The sequence below is a fragment of the Vigna unguiculata genome, chromosome 3, assembly GCF_037176805.1.
Source record: "Vigna unguiculata cultivar grain cowpea cultivar isolate G323 ecotype 2 chromosome 3, ASM3717680v1, whole genome shotgun sequence".
Lineage (NCBI taxonomy): Eukaryota > Viridiplantae > Streptophyta > Magnoliopsida > Fabales > Fabaceae > Vigna > Vigna unguiculata.
In genome coordinates this window covers 59,588,895-59,610,786 of record NC_140794.1, presented here as the reverse complement: position 1 = coordinate 59,610,786, position 21,892 = coordinate 59,588,895, and the positions used below count along the sequence as shown (strand labels likewise).

At 31.3% G+C, this 21,892-nt stretch overlaps 3 protein-coding genes across 6 annotated transcripts; 1 reads left to right on the top strand and 2 right to left on the bottom strand.

Annotated features, from left to right (window-relative positions):
- Positions 1-1,646: 1,646 nt before the first annotated feature.
- LOC114176494 (serine protease SPPA, chloroplastic-like) lies at positions 1,647-10,724 on the top strand. The gene is made up of 13 exons (XM_028061547.2): positions 1,647-2,053; positions 2,163-2,346; positions 3,308-3,445; positions 3,640-3,810; positions 3,887-3,990; positions 4,264-4,331; positions 5,032-5,198; positions 7,881-7,950; positions 8,266-8,420; positions 8,950-9,055; positions 9,807-9,894; positions 9,977-10,120; positions 10,211-10,724. Exons 1-13 carry the CDS (start codon positions 1,715-1,717, stop codon positions 10,439-10,441), a joined length of 1,965 nt encoding a protein of 654 aa, XP_027917348.1. The 5' UTR covers positions 1,647-1,714; the 3' UTR covers positions 10,442-10,724.
- A 2,252-nt stretch (positions 10,725-12,976) lies between these two features.
- BZIP75 (basic leucine-zipper 75) lies at positions 12,977-16,747 on the bottom strand. 4 transcript variants are annotated; one of them, XM_085671374.1, is made up of 3 exons: positions 15,885-16,003; positions 15,638-15,708; positions 12,977-13,989 (listed from the first exon to the last, which is right to left on the bottom strand). In XM_085671374.1, the coding sequence occupies exon 3, from the start codon at positions 13,944-13,946 to the stop codon at positions 13,311-13,313; it is 636 nt and encodes a 211-aa protein (XP_085527500.1). In that variant the 5' UTR covers positions 13,947-13,989; positions 15,638-15,708; positions 15,885-16,003; the 3' UTR covers positions 12,977-13,310. The 4 variants fall into 4 exon arrangements, with proteins under 4 accessions (XP_085527500.1, XP_085527499.1, XP_027919174.1 ...); XM_085671373.1 differs by having other exon boundaries at positions 15,802-15,934; XM_028063373.1 differs by lacking the exons at positions 15,638-15,708; positions 15,885-16,003 and adding an exon at positions 16,514-16,747.
- Positions 16,632-17,951, bottom strand: LOC114177817 (RING/U-box superfamily protein). The gene has a single exon (XM_085671370.1). It carries the CDS (start codon positions 17,834-17,836, stop codon positions 16,817-16,819), a length of 1,020 nt encoding a protein of 339 aa, XP_085527496.1. The 5' UTR covers positions 17,837-17,951; the 3' UTR covers positions 16,632-16,816.
- Between the last annotated feature and the right edge of the window lie 3,941 nt (positions 17,952-21,892).

Here is a 21,892-nt window from a genome sequence, read left to right as displayed (position 1 = left end):
TATACAACAACTATCAAATTGATTGACAAATGGATAACGTCTATAAACCAATTGATTATGCGAGTATCTCATATTATCCAATATATCACATCTGGGAAATTTTCAACATTCTTCCCCTTAGTTCATTTATCCAATTATCAATTAATGTAAGAAACTAAATACAAAGATCATGATGACGACATGTCCTCCAAAAGTGAATATTATTGCATATATCACAATATACTCATAAAAGGCATCTAGTAATGAGGTAGTCAATTTGGAGGAAAATGTTTATGTGCTCATAAAGGAACTCGAGGTATTTATTCATGAGAAATATAAAAATCTAGAATATTCACCATTTTTCATACAATATTCTTATTTTTTTTACGATATTTTATATGATAAAAATAAAAATAATTAAATGTGTCTATTACAAGTAACTTGATACATAAAAACAAAGTCTTACAAAAGAGAAATAATATATAATTAAAAGTGTAATAACATGATAAGGATATTAAAGATTGAAGAAAACTAGTTAAATAATTTTTTTTTAACAAAACAAAAGTTCTTCGCTAAAACAAAATTAAAAGTAAAAAGAATAAAAAAGGAATATGTTTATTATATTATTAAAAAATAATAAAATTTATGTGATAAAAGACTTAGAAGAGAACCATTTATTCTTATACAAGATATAAATAATAAATAAAAATATTAAAATAAAATAGAAATAATTTACTATCTCATATGATAATTTGTAACTTTGTTAAAGATATTAAGCTCGTTATTTTACTCAATTGACCATTGCAAATCTATAACTAAAATCTATACTATTAATAAAATGATTTTTTTATCTAGGTGTAAACATTTTTTATATTTTAATATTATCCTTTCAATAACTATTTCCTTAAACTAAAACGATTATTTTACAATTTTTTTCAGACACTTTATTAAATTTAACTACTTTTAAATTAAAATAATTATTTTATTGTTTTTACCTTTTAAATGAATATTTATTTAAATTTAATGAACTTTCTATCTCAAATTACTCTCTTTTCGTATCTTATCTTTTAATAAAAATTTATATTTAAATTAATACTTTTATAGTTGAACGAAAGATTAAATATGTTTTTAATTTTTTTATTTTTTTACAAATTATAATTAATTTATTTTTGAAACTTTAGTTCAATCTAATTTTTCTTAATCTTAAAAATGCGTAAGTTTAGGTCTCATGGTAACATCGGGTTAGATTTATTTATCGTTTTAAATATATTTCATGATATTATTTAAATTTTTTAAATAATTTTATTTATATCATTTCAATGTTAACTCAAATATTATCATATATAAAAATTAAATGAATTTAACAAAATTATATTATATATTTAAAGTTAAGAAATTAATTTGACCAAGATTTTAAAAATAAACTACTTTTAATTTTCAACAAGAATTTAAGAGATAACCACATATTTAATCATCAAATTAATTATAACCTTAAAAAAAGTCAACACATTAGATTTTGAATAAAAAACATTCTGGTGTGACTAAAAGGTCAAAATAAATATCTCCTAATTAAATAAATTCAGATTATTTTATAAATTTTAATAAATTAAACTATAATAAAAGTAACAAAATAATGTTTTCTACTTCTTCTGTTCTTTACCGTTAAATTTCTGAAATTTCCTGGCTTTCTTTTCCCTCCCACGTTTTGCCGCAGAGAAGCTGCAAAGTGACGGAAATGTCACGGGCTCGTATTGCCGTCCACCGCTTCCGCTGTACCTACGCCGCATTATCGTCAATCAACTCATCTTCATCTTCAGTTACACACTTTCAGTTCCAATGTCCACTACAACATCTCACGCGCGCATCCCTCCCCTTCCACTTCCACTCTCCTTATTCTTCGTCTGTCCCCAAACAAGCCTTAAACGATGGCGTCGAGAATTATCCGAGTGGAGACTTTGATTTCAAGCCCCTCACTGGCTGGAAAAAATTCCTCGTCAAGCTCAAGATGCTAACGGCCTTACCCTGGCACCGGCTCCGATACGGCACCGTTTTGACAATCAAGTTGCGCGGCCAGGTTTCACCCTCTCAATCTCGCTTTTCGCTTAGTTCTTCTCACTCACGGTACTATTATGTTAATAACTACTTTTTCTGTTTTAACTATTTCGCGTGGTTCTTCACTCTAGGTATCGGATCAGCTGAAGAGTAGGTTCTCTCGGGGATTATCTCTGCCTCAAATCTGTGATAATTTCATCAAGGCAGCTTATGATCCTCGAATTTCCGGTATCTATCTCCACATTGATATTTTAAATTGTGGCTGGGCAAAGGTTGAAGAAATTCGAAGGCACATTTTCAATTTCAGAAAATCAGGTGTGTGAATTTACTGTTCTGGTGGGAAAAAAAATGTAGGAACACGTATGCTTTACGTATAACTATTTTTGTAGTTCTACCACGTACTGTTTTACAATCTTATTTATCCGCCAGGGTCAAGTGAATAAGTTATGGTGATATACTGAATGCCACTTTGTGTGGTTTTTAATCACGTATCCTCTAGAGGATATTATTCAAAAGAATTTTTTATTTGCTTAATGTGTTTTTTTTTTTTTTTTTCCCAGTAAGTTGTTAAAGTGGCAACCGGTTATCATTTTTCTATTGCTTGGATGAGTATGTTTTCTGAGGCAATAATGAAATGAAGTTTGTTCACCTTTAGTTAGGATGCATGAGAGTAATAAGTTTGATTAAGTGCTTATTCAATTAACCTTTATCACGTGGGGGCTTAATTGTGTGTTTGTTAAACTAGCCGAAGCTTATAAGCTGAGTTAGGCGCTGAAAAGCTGAAAGTATATAAAACTAGCTTATTCAATTGAAAGTATTTGGTAAAATGAACCAATAAGCTAGCCAATTGAATTGGAAGTGTTGGGTAAAAAATGTCATAAAAGGACATATTTAGTTATTTGAGGCGAAAAGAGATTCCAAATAAATTGTTGTGAATAAAAATGAAAATTATAAAAGAAAGTTAGTAGCTTATATATAAGCTAGCTTAATTTCATAAGCTGCATGAAGTAGGTTGTGTAAGCTAGAAATTACTAAAAAACTCGTGTAACAAACAAACTTTGGATCAAAGTAGCTTATAATCTAGTCAAAGCTCTAAACTGAGCTTATTTTTATAAGCTATACATGAAGCATACTGCACTATTTTCTTAAATGCTTTGTAAATATTGTAATTGGTGGTACTAAATATGTACAGTGTTATGAATCATCTAATATTTTGGTCAATAAGCTCTGATCTTCGCTAGTTATGGGCAGCTTTGATAGTTCATGATGCTTGTAGGAAAATTTATTGTGGCTTATGTCCCTTCCTGTCGAGAAAAAGAATATTATATTGCAAGTGCGTGTGAAGAAATATATGCCCCTCCAAGTGCTTATTTTTCATTGTTCGGATTTACTGTTCAGGCTCCATTCTTCAGAGGTACGCTGATTCTGCTTTTCCATGCGTTGTTTTTCTAGGCTAATGTTCTCCTTTTAGCTCTTTGTACACTACTAAATTATTTAATGAAAGTTTTAAAACTTTTGCATGTTATCAAATCAAATAGACCCTTAAGTTTTTTTATGACTATAGTTAGCCTAAAACTAATTATTTATGTTATTTATTGATTCTCTTAGGTGTTTTAGAGAATCTTGGAATTGAACCAGAAGTAGAAAGGATTGGCAAGTACAAAAGTGTAGGAGATCAACTTACCCGTAGAACCATGTCTGAAGATCATCATGAGATGCTCACTTCATTGCTTGATAATATCTATACACATTGGCTGGACAAAGTCTCTGCTGCTAGAGGTGCAAGTGTATTTAAAGACCAACTTGAAACGTGAATCAATAAATTAACTTTTGAGTTTCTGCATATTCTATACAGGAAAGAAAATAGAAGATATTGAAAACTTCATAAATAAAGGTGTTTATCAAGTAGAGACACTTAAAGAGGAGGGCTTCATATCAGACATAATCTATGAGGATGAGGTAAGACTGATTACTTGCATCTGTCAACCTGCTAACTGATGGCATCATTAAATAATCATATAGAGTATGTGTATGACAGAATCTCATAAAGAGGGGTTTTGTCCAGCTCATTTACAGTCTGTTGGTTTTATTTGCTTCTTCATTCAATTAACTTGTGAGGCCTACTTCATTCATATGTATTGTATTGATAATTAACATCGGTGAACAATTCTGAAGGATATTATCAAGGTGGACTGATGCTTAAAAGGATAAGAAACAATGAACGTTTTGCAGGTTATTACAAGGTTGAAGGACAGACTTCAAGTAAAAACAAATAAAAATCTGCCTATGGTTGATTACAGGTATTTTTTTTTCTTCTAGGTCCTTAAAAATCTAATATGGTTTACATTGAAGCATGCCATTTATTCAGAATAGACAGAAGTTAACTTTAAAGTTTTCTACAAACCCATAGTCTAATAAAATTATTGTCTGACTGTTCAAATTTTTGTTCTTTGTCTTATTTTATTTCCGTTTTTAGAAATTTATAGTTTGAAGGCTGTAATAACTTCCATAATCAAATGAGGTTGCCAATAAAAATGTTATTTATAAAACATGGTTGTTTCTTTATTCTTTCCCTCTTATTGGAGATTAACCTATAACCATGGATTCCCCTCCTCCCCCCGGCATCATGGGGAAGGTTTTATTTGATCTTTAGGTTTTGAGTACGACAAGTCAGAATCTGATTCCACTGATTTTAGTATATTGCTAGGATCCAATTGCAAGGTATTGGACTTGAATCCCACATTGGGCTCTCCAACTAAGATAGCTACCTTTTGTGATGTGGTTCTCTCAAGGTTCTTATCAATCAGTACTGTAGTCATCCAACATTTATCGGTTGCAAATGAGCAGCCCAAGTGGTGATACTAACATTGCAATATAAGACTTACTATATCGCTTCTTGTTTCCCAACAGATTAATAATCTGAATGTATTTTTTTATAAATTAAAATAACCTAAAGACTCACATTAGCCATATGTTGATATTTACTTTCCTCAAATGCAGAAAATACTCCGGAGTTAGGAAATCAACTCTTGGACTATCAGATGGTAAAGACTTAATAGCCATCATCCGAGCTTCTGGGAGTATTCGTCGTATTGAGAGTCCACTAGGTGCCCGTAGCTCAGGTATCATTGGAGAGAAGTTAATTGAGAAGATACGCAGTGTAAGAGGTACACTTAATCATACAAAGTTACCTTCTTTAATTCGATAACTATTTCATGGAGTATGGTTCTTTTCGTTAGTGCTACATAATATCTATTTTGATTTCATTAGAGTCACATTATTAATTATTTTAACATCACTGTAACAAACTGCAACAACTATAGCCTCATCCCACCCAATGAGGTTAGTTGCATAAAATCAAATGTTGTCATTCAGCTTGCTTAAAAATCAAACTCTCAGTGATATTATTCTCTGTGATCTAATGATTTCTTTCTATATCTTTATTTTCCCTTATCCCTTTTTCATACCGTTAAAATCCATGTGATCTATTCTTTTCATTGGAGCCTTTGTGACACTCTTTGCACATGCACAAACCATCTTAACTGGTTTCCTGTCATTTTTTCTTTAACAGGTTGCATAGTAATATATTTTTTTATGTATAATCATTATTGTATGTTCTGATTTCTTATGTGCGTCTTAAGATTTTCATTTATTGATACTCCCATTGTATCTTTTGTTGTGCCCCTTTAAAGTTCAATTTACTGAAAGTATAATTGTTCGGATCATGTAAGAATTTCCCTTTGAGCATGTTAGACACATAGTGGTCACAAATAATCACTGGTTTCTTTCAACAGTTTAATCTCCCATCTTGTTTATTGTGTGTGACATTATTAATTTTCTAATCATTTTGTAATAAACATAGAAACTTGTGGTATGACCTCTCTAGATTTTGCTCCTAATAATTTATCTCTCTTTTACTTAAACTGGAATGCATACACTCTATCTTGCTTCTAATCGAAAAGAAAACCCTTTCATTTTTAAGCTTTTTTCTACTAATCTCAAGCTTAGAGTTAACCGCTTTCCTTAATTCTTTAATTCCTTAATCCAAACTTTATCATCCCAAAAAAATCTTATAGTTAGAGATAATATTCTTGAATGTCCCTAACAAGCCCATACTAGACTATTAATCGAGCAAGTCTTGACGTAAATCAATCTTTATAGAATGGCCTCAGTCTTGCTTCTAGGAGCTCTCATACTAATAGTTGCAAAATTAGACGTGTACTAGTAGCTTGAATGTAAACCGCACAAACACTTTGTTTTCGGAAACCTTCTAAAATACTCATTTGACCCTTGATCATATGTATTTTACCAGTCAATCAAAGCTATATGTCTTTGTTTTTGCATTTTTCAATGAATAACTTTTTGTTGTGGATCTTCTTGGCATAAAACTAAATTGGTTCCTTGCAAACTTAATCTCTTAGTTTATGTTCAATCACATTTTCTCATAATTTCATAGTGTGACTCTAAAGTTTATCTATTTTGTAATTTACCAATTCTGAATATCTTTCTAGTCAAATTGCTCTTCTTTAAAAAGTGAGAGAAGCATCATAGCTTCTTTTACTTATTTGGCATTTTCATAGATCTTGAAATCTCATTAATTTCAAGTCAAATGATACCCTAATTTCCCTTGCAATTGCAAACTTAATCGGAACACCATTAGGATCAACAACCTGCATATTTATCCATCCTCTTTAATGGCTTCTTTTACCTCTCCAACTTCAATTCATCAATAGTAAACCAAAATTTGTTTTTCCATTTGGATTAGTTATTCTTGCCTATTACAGGTCAATCCTTGTTTATTATAGAAAAGCTGATAAAAATAGTTTTTCAATCTCTTTGATATTTTCATCTATATATAACCGAAAATTTCCCCTCTTCATCCTTAGTACATCTTGGTCCAATTTTTTTGATTTTCTTTCCCTATTCTGTGTGTGTGTGTGTATAATATTTCATTCATCATTCTTTAACCCTAAATCTCGGTAAAACTCTTCAAAAGCTTTGGAGTCTGCGTAAGTCACAGTGTCTCTTGGCTCATTTCTGTCTTTCTAATGTCTTACCTAATTTCAGCATTCATGCATATATGGCCATAAAACACTCATTTTTGTTTCTCACCTTCTTCTTGACTACTTACATTCCATAACCAACATTGCTTATCTTGGTTTGAAGCCTTTTTGATTCACTGAAGTTGGTCTAACATTCCTTCCTAACTTTTGTAGACATCTCATCCCAATAGAGGTTAGCACTACCTTGTGATTCCCAATTACCTTCCTCCAATAATTCATTCTTAAAGGTAAACGCAGTCCTTTAGAAATATGGTTGTCCCCAAACATTGACAAATGAGTATACATAATAAAATGCGGGAACAAGCTCAGGGACTACACTTCGTTTGAGTTTTTCAACTAAATGGGCTTAAGAAATAAGGTTTCTGTCTCTATAGACTTTGACAAATGGCTGTAAAAAAGGTGTAAAAACAATCTTAGGGAATACACTCCTTTTAAGTTTTTGCAACTAAAAATGAAGCTTATAGTTTTCTTCCTCTATCTGATGTATAAATTTGGCAGAAACCTGTTTACTGGAGAAATAGTAGATAACAAATGAGATCTTCATCCTTAAGTTGCACGATGTATGCAGTGGTAGTTAATCATATTCATTTAGGTTACTTAAGTATTAAATGTTAAGGTGCGACTGCTCTGTTTGTTTGTAGGACCAAAATATAGGGATAACATTGGCTATCATTCTTCATATATGATACTGTTTGCCAAACATGTGGACTACGATATTGATCTTTATTCTTTTTGGTTATATATCTTCATAGTTTGACGTCACACTGAGCCTTCTTTTTTTCTCAGAATCAAATAAATACAAGGCTGCTATTATCCGAATTGACAGTCCAGGAGGGGATGCCCTTGCTTCTGATTTGTAAGTGCTGGTAGATTCCCCACTGTTCAAAATTCACTGTCTGTTAAATGACATACAATAAGGTTGGTTGAATACATTTAAGAGAGATTTATACAATATCAGTAATACTTTTTTTAAGAGCCAGTACTATAATTTTTTTCTTCAGAATTTCATTCTGATGATACTTTTAGTTTTGAGAGTAATTAAGAGGGCTTTAATGAACTATTGAAAATGGAAATACGTGTGATCTTTGTCATGAAACTATAATCTAATGCTAATTGCAAGTATTTTGGTTTGTTTGCTTGTTTACTAAAGCTTTGGTGTCATGATCTCCAGGATGTGGAGAGAAATCAGGCTTCTGGCTGCCTCAAAACCAGTCATTGCTTCAATGTCTGATGTGGCAGCAAGTGGAGGGTACTACATGGCAATGGGAGCAGGAGTTATTGTGGCAGAAAGTCTTACCTTAACTGGTTCGATTGGAGTGGTCACAGGTGAACCTTGGTGTTTCAGCACGAGATACAGGGGATTTATGGATGATAAATTTGACTGGAACTAATAATATAAATTTTAAGAATTACTACGAACGAATATACGCATGCTGGTATGGTTGACACTGCTGATCTCTTCATTAAAAACGTAATTGGTATTTCTTAAATTTAGGAAACTAGTGATTTAGACTCATAATCTATAGCTAGATGACTACAATGATTATTGCTATTTTTCCCTTTTAGTCAAATCTACTTAACTCTTCTTGAAAATCAACTTAGAAGTGTATATATGCATGAATCTGTTAACTCTACCCAGGAGGAATATATGTAGCGTATTATGAGTTGTGTCTATATGGTAATATATAGCATTTTATGGAGAAAAATGTAGCGGTGTGTTGTATTATTTGAATGGTAACAGACTTCAACCAAAGGAAATTGTAGCTGAAACGGAAGTATTTGTCTGAGCTCTGAAATAATGAGGGAAACATTGTAATCTAACAATTTGACTATATGTGAACAAATACTTTTGTAGGAAAGCTTAACCTTGGGAAACTCTATGAGAAGATTGGCTTCAACAAAGAAATCATATCAAGGGGTAGATATGCTGAGCTGCGGGCAGCTGAACAGCGTTCATTTAGGTAATGGAATTTGTTCTTGTTCAGTTATCAAGATTTTAGGGCTGTAATTAACGAGTGCCCTGTGCCATGATATCTAACTGCGAGGCACTGTCTATTTGAGAATGGAAGACATAATGTATATATCTGTTTGAATGGTCTTCAGTGCTGTTCTAATAAGCCAATAATGAAATTCCATATTTGTGGCGGTATTATCCTTTCATTAAACACAGTTTTGGGCTCAGTGTACTCATTATTTTTAATTCAGTGATTAGTATTCTACCGTATTATCAGTTGATACCGGTATCAATTATATTTTCCCTTTTCAGTATCCCCCTGAAAAGAGCATATTGAGGTATCAATGACTTTAGAGGTGCAAATAGTTTAAATGTATGATGAAACATGTACTTTTTCAAGGACTTGAGTTGCCCTCGTTGTCATCAATGCAGCTGTGCCCCTAATGTAAGTTTTTTAACCTGAGCAAGCGGATTATGGCAAAAGAAGATAAATACACAGAACATTCATGCTGCCTCTATCCTCTAGGCGCTTCAGATCACCCTAATCATGTCCAGGGTTTGCTCGCAGTGCTGGAATATAATTTTTTTTATGCTAATGATGATTTTAATTAGTTTTTTCTTTTTCGTTTTATATAGCCTGTTTGTCATTATTGCCTTGCTTTTTAGCTGCCACTTATGCTTAATCACTTAGTTTTGGTTGATTCGAGGGTTGGTACTCATATATGATCATTCTGTCTCGCTTTCTCTGCTACATACAGACCAGATGAAGCAGAGCTATTTTCCAAGTCTGTTCAGCATGCTTATAAACAATTTCGAGATAAAGCAGCCCTTTCTCGATCTATGACTGTATGCTTTAAATTAATAAGCTATTTTGCTGTCTTTCTGTTCATCTTTGTATATCGAAGTTACCATAACTACTTCTTACTAGGTAGAGAAGATGGAAGAGGTTGCACAGGGGAGGGTTTGGACCGGCAAGGATGCAGCTTCTAATGGTTTGATTGATGCTATTGGCGGCCTTTCTCGAGCTGTTGCCATAGCAAAATTGAAGGCCGGTATACCTCAAGATAGACAGGTTGGTTTTGATAATGCCTTTGTTTGTAGATTGGATATGCTTTGCACTTCAATTCAAGACAGTTCGATTTTTTTGCTTGATCTATGTCAGGTTACTGTTGTGGAGGTCACAAGACCCAGCCCTTCTCTTCCCGAGATTTTGAGTAGTCTAGGTAATTCTGTGGTTGGAGTAGACAGAACTTTAAATGAATTACTACAGGACTTGACATTTTCCCACGGAGTCCAAGCACGGATGGACGGAATCGTGTTTGAGAAATTGGAAGGATATCCATACGCCAACCCCATTTTAGCATTGATAAAAGATTATCTTAGTTCCCTTTAGTTGTTACGTAGTATTCCTCCTGTTTGTGTTTTGCATTATATAGTGAGGTATGCATGGACACCTCACGTAATTTGCAAGAGAGAGGGAGAGAAATGTTATTATTATGTAATAAACCGGGAAATAGAGAGAATAAGTGTCAAATAAGTTTGACGTGTGTGTGTATATCTTTACTGTTACTGTGTGAGAATGCCTTATTGGGATGTTTCATGTACCATTATCTACACATTTTTAGGGAAAATTTGATTCCAAAAGCAAATTAGAAATGACGCCAATTTACTCGAAATCAACGTCAGATGCAAAATTTATTGGGACTTTAGGGTTTGATAAGAAAAAGAAAATAAAAATTCCTTAATCGAATAAGTAATTTTTAATTACGCCATAAACTAGTTTAATTGTATATTCGTATATTTTAGCTTTAAATTTTACCTATACCCCATTTTAAGAATAAGTTTCCGGGGTTGAAAAAAAAAAGAATTAAGCCCCCAAAGTCTAGACAACGGTTAGAGTGGTTTGTCTTGAAATAATATTAAAGTAACACATCAATTAATATTTGCTATAATTGTATGACTCGTTAAAATTATTTCAAATTGTAAATTTATTTTGAATGCTTTACGTTATTTATAAATTGATCATTGATAGTTTTTATTATTTGCGGATGACTAGATTTGATTTTGCATGATTTTAATTCATTTTTTATTCTGATCTAACTTGAATTGGCTTGAGACAATCCACCTAAATCATTTAGGCTCTATTTCTTTTGGAGTGAAGGTTTGGAGAAGAATGAGCGGATAAATTTGAGAAAGAATAGAGTATAAAGTGATATTATTCATTTTAAAGGATTTGGAGTTAAAAGTTAAGAAATTTAAAGATAAAATTTGTAAGTTTAAAGATAAAATTTGTAAGTTTAAGAATAATTTGATGGATGTATGACATATAAAAGAAGTTTTAATAGATTAAGTGGTAAGATTATATATTTGTTTTTATAATTAAAATTAATAAAAAAATATATAATTAGTTAAAATTAATTTAAAATGAAACTTGGATAATTTAAAAAAAATGATTAAGTATGACTAATTTAAAATAAAATGTGATTGGTTTAAAACAATTTTAATTAAATATTGAATTACAAAAAAATTAATACTATTATTAATTAATTATTTTGTTATTATATTTTTTATTAGTATTTTATTTAGATTTTTCTTCATAAATATTAATTTTAAATATTTTATATTTCATAAATTATTATTATTATTATTATTAATGTTGTTGTTATTGTGATTATTAGTTATCATAAATAAAGGTTTCAAATATTTAAAAATATCAAGTTCATTTGGTAATTTTATCTTTATCTTCTCAGAACCTCACCTTAAATATATATATATATATATATATATATATCAAATATTTTTCTCATTTATAAATCTCTTGAAAAGAATAAATATGTGATTCGCCCACAAATAATAAATACTCTAAAAGAAACCGTTATAACTTTATTTTTCTGTTATTAATATGGTCAAACTTGAGTTCAACTTAATTTAACTAAATTTGGTTTATCTTAATCTTGATTAGGATTGATCCAACCTAACATAGACTTAACTTAATATAGGCTTGCTTAGACACAACATATATCAATTTGGATGAAACTCGACTCTATTCTAACATGACTAGATCGAATACAACCCAAACTGATTTGAACTTAATTTAATGTAAATCATTTGGGTTTAACTAGACCCAACTTGACTTGGGTTTGTTTCAATCCAACATTACATGAGTTAGGTCTAATAAGATGTCAAAATCATCTAAGGTCCATATGAAATAACTCAACATAGATTAGTTTAAAAGACCAACTCAACTAGGTTGACGTCCGAAAAATTTAATATTCCAAGTTAATTTGTCAAGGGTTGAAGTGTTAGATAAGTTAACTGACTTGAGCATGTTTTATTTTTTTTTCAACTTACTTTTACATATTTATTATAATACAATGACTTTACTCATTTTTTTATAATAATATAATCAAAATATTCAACTATTTCATCAAACACCATCCTGTTCACCTTATAAACTTTTTCTATATAATCTTTTTCTATGTATCTTGAGTCAAATTGGAATGGATAAGTATATCTATATCTTAACGCAACATCTTTTGTGTAACTTTTTAGTTATTTCTGAAACTTTCTTTTCATTATTAAAATGTCTCGTATAGTGCATTAAATAGTAAACGTTAGTACCAAATTAGAGTATCTTCTATCAATATGTATTCCCTTGATTTGATGTTTAGGTATAATAAAGAAAACTTCAGACCACATGACTTTCACATTCATTTTCACCGAATAAAGTTTAGTATAAACTTTGATAATGGAAAAAAAAAGGATAGTAAAAAAAAATTACTGGAATCAGCCTGAAAAGTTTGGATAATATGCACGAGGTTTAATGTTTGATCCTCATTCCCAGTGGGTAGTATAATTTCATCTATTTCTTTCTTTTGGTTGAAGAGAAGCAAACTTTGTAAAAGAGAAGAGAAGTGAATCGTGATCGTTAATTCAACAGATATTCAGTATATTATATATGTTAATCCCATGGTAGTAGAGTATCAAATCAACATTATATTACTGGACATACATAGTATCGGATCACAAATATTATAAAATTGTCATATTAAGCAATATTCGCCACTTCTCAACTGCACAAGTCAAACTTCTGATGCTGCATTAGCCAGTTGGGAAGTAGGAAAAAACTATATCATATAATATTTACCTGTGAGTTAGATTTCCATACGACTGCATCGCTGAAACGAACCAGAACTTGAGGCCAAAAAGCGTGCATCAGATTCTCACTCAAATGCTCATAACTGTTCTTACAGCACATATGGCTATGCTCGAGAACTTGCAATTGGTCTAGTTGAAGAAGGCTCGGCTAGGAAGCCGTTAGAGATGTGGTGAGGTTGCTCGGCACCTCCTGCAGGAACCAACAAGTCAGAGAGTGCTACCTGAAGAGAGGAAACTTTTTCTTTTAGCTGAGCATTCTGTTGATGGATTTGTTGGTTACATTCAAGCAAGTAAATGATCTTTTGGGACAGTTGATGGTTTAGTGTCTGCAGATGATCCACGTGATACTGCAGGACTTCAATTTGTTGCTTCTTTCGCATGCGAGACCTGCGAGCAGATTCTCTGTTGGAGAACATTCTTTTCTTCTTTCTGTCATCAAGGAGAGCCTTTGCTTCATCGGAGTTGTTATTGTTGTTACTGTTTGATGATGTGTTGGGAGAGGGTTTATGGAGTGGGATTTGAATTGGGTCGTGGCTGTTGCTTGGAAGGTGCAATTGAGAGCAGAAAAATGGAATGTGGTGTAAACTATGAGGTTGGTCCAGATGGGTCAAATTATGGCCTTCACCAGTTTCCATTGTTGAGGTCAGGATAGGTCTCTGGGTTGGAGAAGGATAGTGAAAGCACTGTGTTAAGGAAGCATAAGGGGCTACAGGGAGTTCATCATCTTCATTGCATTCCATGTCTCAATTTTTCATTTCAGTATGAGAGATGGAACTAACCGACCTGCAAGTTTTATAGATTGATATTGGATAGTTAATGCAGATGAACACAAGTAGGTATGGGAATTTCTTGGCATTTAAGTTGGCCGATGTATTTATAGATGTGTTAAGTTCCGTAGATAATATTGGTTCTATATACTAGGAAAGTTCAGAATACATATTTGATCAAGATTAATAACAACTAATGGTCAGATAAGTTTTGTTCAGCAAAATGGTGGGATATAATTGACCTAGAGACAGGGATTTGAGAAGTAAAGTGGTTTAATGGCTGTCAAGGCAATGCCATTGACTTTTTGATTATAAGTATGCCTAAAAAATTATACAAAGCAGCAAACTCAGTGATTCTCTAACCTAGATGAGAGCCAGAAAATTAAATTATGCCATATAAGCTCAGAACTTTATACCCAATTCAGTAAAATGCTGGCTAAGGACTCTATCTGCAGTTCTTTGTTCCTATTTTTGGTCTTGGTTATATACTCTACCAAAGAAAAAATGGCAATGCGCGTTAAAATTTTACTTCATCTATTTCAACCTAAAATTAGGTTACAATAAATTAAATAAAAGTAGACAAATTCACTCTACCCAAGAAACATATTATAACTTTGTATACTTCAGGAAATCTGATAAATTGAAGACACTGTTTACAGTAGCATTTTAAGCTTTGGATTAAATAAAATGTCACATGTTATATGAAAAGCAAATGAAATAATTGGCATATCTGGCGTCTCCATGGAATCTTCCATCATAGACTATCACTTTTATTTAGTGGGCAATCACAATGAGACATAGCTCACACGGATGACATTTATATGTCAAGGTTAACACGTATATAAAAAGTATGCTACTTGCAATGGCATAGGTATTCTCTATTCATTGCTTATATAGCGCAGATGCTAATTAAAAGTCTAATATATTGCCTATAATAGGTATTCATATGCATAGTAAATCACCAGCTTTTGATCCCATTGTCACATGGAGTTTCAAATCACTGACTTCCAAGCATATTGGATTTTTAACCTATTAACACACATTTTACAAGTTTTTATCCAACTGAAATTTATTGAGATAGACATCTCAATAAACTATATAAATTAATTCTTTAATCTGAAGGTGAAAGTATTTATGCTAACCAACAGATAACAGAAAAGAATTTTTGTTATTGCTCAATTTAATGAGATAAAACCTATTACTAATATTTTGCAGATGCAGCATTATGAAAAAAATAGCAGGAGATATTGAAGTGAATTGTCACTCTTCATTGTCATTGCTATTACTAATATTGAGTTTACGTGACAAATTATCTTAAAATTTAATTTACATAGGCGTGCCGTGCGTGGCAATAATCACCTACACTGAAGTGAGAATGACTACTCCTCCTAACAAATGAATCTACAGCAAGCAACTCAACAAGAACATCCCTAAAAGAAAGGAATGAATACCTACGTTTCCACAACCAAAATAATATTTTCAATAACAAATATCATATTTCAAGTTACTCTCACAAGAATGCAACTTCGCATTCCTCATTATTCCATTTTCAGGCAACTGCACCAATTTTGAGTGCGTCCTTAACTGTAACTTCAATCAAGAAAGTCACAAAGAAAGTACTAAATATATCATAAAGTGGCTGAGGAATAGTGTAGAAATCTCACCCTGTCTTGTCCTATAAAAGGATAGCATAAAGCTGAACTCTAGTGTTCTAACCTCAGTACTGATACGAATCCTAGAAAACACAAGAGATCCAGGTAAGAAATTTCTTCCTGAAGGACAAAGAAAGCCAGCAAGACTTCAGCTACATGAAGAATGGATAACAAACCAGAACAGGAAGCCAACGCTCAAAATTGGCCATTGCCTCTATTAATATATAAAACTAATTGGTAAACCATGAACAAAGAATACCCATCCGAAAGCCATTTTTCTCTCAAAAATAAGCTCCTCGACTCCCTATGATGATTAACGAAATCACAGTCAAGGGAAGATTTCCAATCCTCTGGCGTTTAAGTTTCATGACATGACTTCTAGCAGAAAAAAAAAAATAGTTTTAGTAAAATATTATTTTATTCATAATGATAACTATTTTAAACTACAATGAATTTTTTTTATATGAATATTACCTAAATGTTAACTTATAAAAATTTTAGATTACAATTGATTCAAAAATTAATGTGCATTTCTTTTGAAATTTTGCAACTTCAACTAATTGATAAACACTAGTTTAACCCAACTTTTTCAGTTTTAACTAGTTTTTTCAACTTTTAGCTATTTTTTTTTTTGAAGAAAAACCTTGAAATAAATTTTGAAGTCAGAATCCAAAATTAAACATATGAACTCCCTAAAATTTTGCCCTGCCAAATACTTACTTTTGCATTTGCAAAGAACTTTTTCCAAATTTGAACATCACCAACCAATCACAGCAAGAATTATGACAATTAAACATTATATTTCCATGTAATTTCAGATATATGAATGTGAATGCACACAGTAGTAAAGATATGAGAGGATAAAATCCGTCAAAAGGGTCTGCTTACACTTCCAGAGTTCCTCCAATCTGCCGGAGACTTCCTCCAATATGCCAGTGACTCAGAACGGCACAAGAGAGCTGAATCATCAAGAATAAGAACATAAAGAAAGCACAACAACCACAAATTCCAGGCAAAAATGATTAATTTCTGTGATGTATCCCAAAGTACAATTCGAAGAGAAAATCCCTAAACTCAAATCTCCAATAATAAACAAGAGCATCACATGCATTTTTTTTCAGGAGAAAAAAAATCTATACTTGATCAAATACCCTACACGTGAAAAATAATCAAGTAAACATATCATCATCATCACATAACAGATGTCTGTGTCTTCCTCCGCTCATAATCAGCATCGTCAGTGGGAAACTCAAAGCGACAAACGGGACACGTGTTCCTTATCCCCAACCACGGCACAATGCAGTCCCCATGATAACGATGCGAACACGGCAACTGCTTCACCTCTTCCCCAACCCCAAACTCCTCCTTACAGACCGCGCAAACCACGTTTTCGCTTGCCACATCAGCAGCGCTCACGACCACCGCCGAAAGGTTCCTCACGGCGGAGACGGACGCCGGAGGCTTCCCGATGAAGGCGACGTCGTTGAATTGGCTGAACATCTCGTACTCCGCGGCGTACACGAAATCCTCGTTGTCTCCGAAATAAGGCTCGGAATTCGCTCCTTCCAAATTGCCGTTCAACAGAACCTGCCACCCCAAATTGTTGGCCTCCATTTCAAATTCTACTTCCTCCTCCGTTTCCTCTTCGATTCCCACGGAGACGGAAACGGAGGTGTCGTCGAGCATGCTCAGAACTTCTCTCTCGTCGACCACTTCCTCCCACTCGAAATCATCGTAACTGTCTCTGTTGTCTTCCAATTGAAGCGCTTCCAAGCAGAGAGGGATGCTCGAAACGTCGTCGTTCACGTTGTACTCTTCCTCCGAGTGCGTGCAGATCCCGAACAAGCCGTCGACGTTTCCGGACTGGTAGAGCGATTCGTCGGAGTCAGATCCGACGGAGAGCCGACGTCCGACAAATAGGTCGTCGGCGGCTGGAAAGCCAAGGTCGATGGCGTCTAGGGCGTCGATAACGCCTAAAAAGGCGTCGTTAGAGAGGGGATCGGTGAGCTGCGACTGTTCAACGCGCTGGTGAAAGAGATCCATTACGAAATTGACCTGGTTCTCGCGGTCGGTGATGGAGAAAGGGTTGGGGTGGAATTCGGGGTCAAAATCAAAATCTAAGTCCCAATAAGGGAAAGGAATCAGAGTTTGGTCATCGTCGGGGTGGCGGGAGTGGCGGTGGTGGCGGGGGTAGGTGGTTACATCTGCCATTGTCGTTTGATGGAGGAAGAAAGTGTGGTGTGGATGGAAAGTGTGGGACTTTTGGGCCTATAATGGGTTGCAATATGGAATGACGGAAATGACCCTGACTATTGTAATTCCGTGTCTTCTCGCCTCCGGAATACGGGGAAGCACACCGTGTTCCGCTCTCTTTGCTCACACGTTCTGAATGTGTCTCCTTTCCTTTTCTACGCCACACAAATTAATTAATTTTTCACTTTTTCTTTTTTGTATTTATTAGAAAATGTTCAATCTAATCCGTTACCAGGAAAATTATATAGTAATTGACATTTCTTTTATTCAAATATTGTAATTTTTTTAAGTAAATAAATAAATTTTTATTTTTAACTTAACCTTTGAATTTTTTAGTTTTTATATAACAATTTACGAAGATATATCATCTTTTATGTTCATAATTTATTATTTTAATTTTATCTTTAATTATTATATAAATAAGTTATTTTAAGAATGTAATAATTATTTAAAAAAATTTCGTTCATATTTTATTTTTTTATTTTTATATTTAATAATTATTTTAAAAATTAATTATATATTTTTTATTGATTTTAACTTAAATTTTATAAAAATTAAAAAATAAGAACATATAAACCCCATATCACCTGTACTTTTGCTAATCTAAAATAAAATACACTTATTATTGTATTAATATTTATTTAGAATGTGTAATTATGGATATTTTTTCTATTAATCTTATATTAATGAACGGCATGGTTTTTGTTAACTCCTACTTTTTTGGTGTATATATTTCATTACAAAATTTATCTTTATTTATATAAACTATTTTATTAATTATTTTACTTTTAAAATTTTATAATTATTTTTTAAATAAATTTGATAACCTTTTTCATTAATAACAATTAGAAAAAAGATTATCATGAAGTAAAAATAGATACACTTAAAAAAGATTTTCATCGAACATATTTTTAAGGCTTCATTTTTGTCTCATAATTTCATGTTATAAGTATATAATCTACATGTATAGATAATTAGTGCAATAAATCTCCTTAAAGCTAGATGCTAAATAAATGGTGTATGGTCACCTTGATTTTGTCTGTATACTATGTTCTTCATTAGTAGTAAACTTGTCGAACCATACTCTACAAGACTATTTCAATCCATAGGTAATTTTCACGGTTTACACACATACATATATATATATATATATATATATATATATATATATATATATATATATATATATATATGTATGTATGTATGTATGTATGTATGTATGTATGTATGTATGTATGAAGAAAGCTAACTAAATGAACCTTCTAATCTTCAATATAAGAAATAAGAAGATAAGATGGCATAAGAATGTGCAAAAGAAATAAGAGAATGTAAGTTAAGTAAAAAGAAGAAGAAGATAAGATTTATCTCTTTATTTAATACAAGTCATAATGAACTCGAATTTGGTGGATAATGACTCATGCATGACTTGTAAAATAGATGAATGAAAATCATGATAAAGAAAAGATGACTTATATTGTGTTTGGATCCGTATGAGTACTGTTCATGCGGATGGAAAGTGAGTTGTGAATGTGTTTGGTTCTACTGATTTCCGCTGATTTAAGAGAGCAGATTTGCACATAAGTTGCAGATTTTGGCACTCTCTAAAATGAAGGGGAATGCAGGAAAAGACAGCTCATCACATTTAAATTACTTCATTGTCCATATAAAAACTGATTTATTATATATATATATATATATATATATATATATATTAATTACATGTATATTATAATAATAGGATATATTATAAAGATAACATATATAATAATCATTATATGTATATCTATGACAATATATAAAGAAATTCCTTGTTTTGTGTCTACACTTCATAATACTAATTATACCCAAACACAACATTAATGCACATGTGCTACATTTATGAGAGAGAGAGAGAGAGAGTTTATTATGAATTATATATTATTTTTTTACTTTAATTTACAACAAACATTTCCTTAAGTCCGCATCTCGAAAGGAAAAATTCTAGAATCAATAATTTTGTGACTTTATTTTCAGGAAAAATCACGTAAAATTAGTTGACAACTATTTTCAATTCATTCACATGAGATTGTCGATTGACAATTGTGTAAGATGTGCTGAAGGGTGAAGAACACACCAATAAAATCCGCATCAAACTCTCAATATCAAAATGTAGACTTAAGCGAATGGTTATTGTAACTTATTTCATTTGTTATCGTTATCATCTTTATTTATGTATATTTACTTTATGGAGAATGCTAACCGGTGCCCTTAGGACACTGTTAACGAGTAATTAATGCGCATTGGTTCTATTATTTTTACATAGAAAGTTAGAATAATTAAGTTCATTAATTAAAATATTATAAATGCATATAACAAATTTTACAAAAACAAAAATATCCTTGGAAAATTGTAAGTAATAATTCTCTAATACAAATAAACACTTTAATTGTTTAATTGTTTTTCTTTTTTTTCTTTTTATATATTTTAACACTTTTTTTCTGTTAATTTATATTTTTTAGGTTTAATTATATTTCATTGTTTAGCAACATTAAAATATAAATATTTTATTATTTAATTGTTTTTTAACTTTTATTAGTGAGCATTAAATAAAATATTAAACATAGTTGTACAACACTCAGACATTTTTGTACTTTAAATAAAATAAAATTGCATTAATGATTATCATGTGAGATTTCGTTTAATATCATAATTAACTATAAACTTTTACAGGATTCAATGCATATTAATTATCTTTAACCAGTATCCCTTCGGACACAGATTACCAAGACACCTATTTTATCTAATTTATCTCAATTACGCATTGGTTTTATTTATTCAATCTGATTTATTTTACTTCCAATTATGCATTGATCTTATTTATTTACCAATACACGAATTTGTTTATTTTAATTTATTTTATTTTATCTTTAGTTACGTACTATCCTCCTTAATTATTTATTTCAATTTATATCTAACCACACATTAATTCCATTTAGTCATTTCATTGATCACCAATTATGCATGGGTCCTTTAAATTAACTTATATTTTTTTATTATATTTGTTTATAACATTCTAATTACTTATTTAAATTTTTTGCTTTTAATTCTTATTTTATTCTATCATTATTTTATATTTAAAATATAAAAATAAAGTTAAAGTAAATATTATTTTATTCAGTGAGCTTGAATAAAAGAAAGTTACCTAATGTTTTATTGCTATTTTATATTCTTTGTGTGTGATGTACATATTATTGGTCAAGAATGACATAACTGGATAGTAATAATATTTTGTGATTTTTGAAAATGTCCAAAATTATGTTAGTTAAGAAAGCGTATTAAATTTGGTTTCAATGAGCTGATCAAACCAATGTCAAGTCACAGTTTGGTATACTACAAAGCATGGACTAGGATATTTATAGGCCAATTTTGAGACTATCTGATACTTGCTCGGCATCGCCAAGTTTGGTAGTGAGTACATATTACTTCTATGGGCTGATAAATGATTAATATTTTTAAGAATGAAATAATTATGTTTGTACCAATATTTTAATGAAAAATACTCAACTACCTAATCACTTCTCATATGTCTGATAGAAATGAAATTTAGTCTTGTGGTTGTAGTTCAATCATAGGACCTCAGTGTTTCTATTATTTGTTGAGTTTATTAAGATTGATATTTAATGTTTATAAAGACCCCACTCTACCATTAACTTTGGGAGAGTCAAAATAACATATTTGAAATTTATATATCTTATCATTATTACTAATACAACAAAAATTAATACATAATTCAACATAATTATAACTACAAAAGAAATTATTGAATCCATCAATAATAAAGTCAAAACTAAAAGTTTTAGTTACATTTTTTCAATGTAAATAATTATATTGTGTACAAAAAAATTATTTCCTAATTTATTTCACAATCTTGTTTGATAAAAAAAATGTTCAAGTAAAAATATACTTTTTATTCTTGTCAAATATTGATATAATTTAAAGATGATAGATAGATTTTACAAATTTGAATAATTAAAA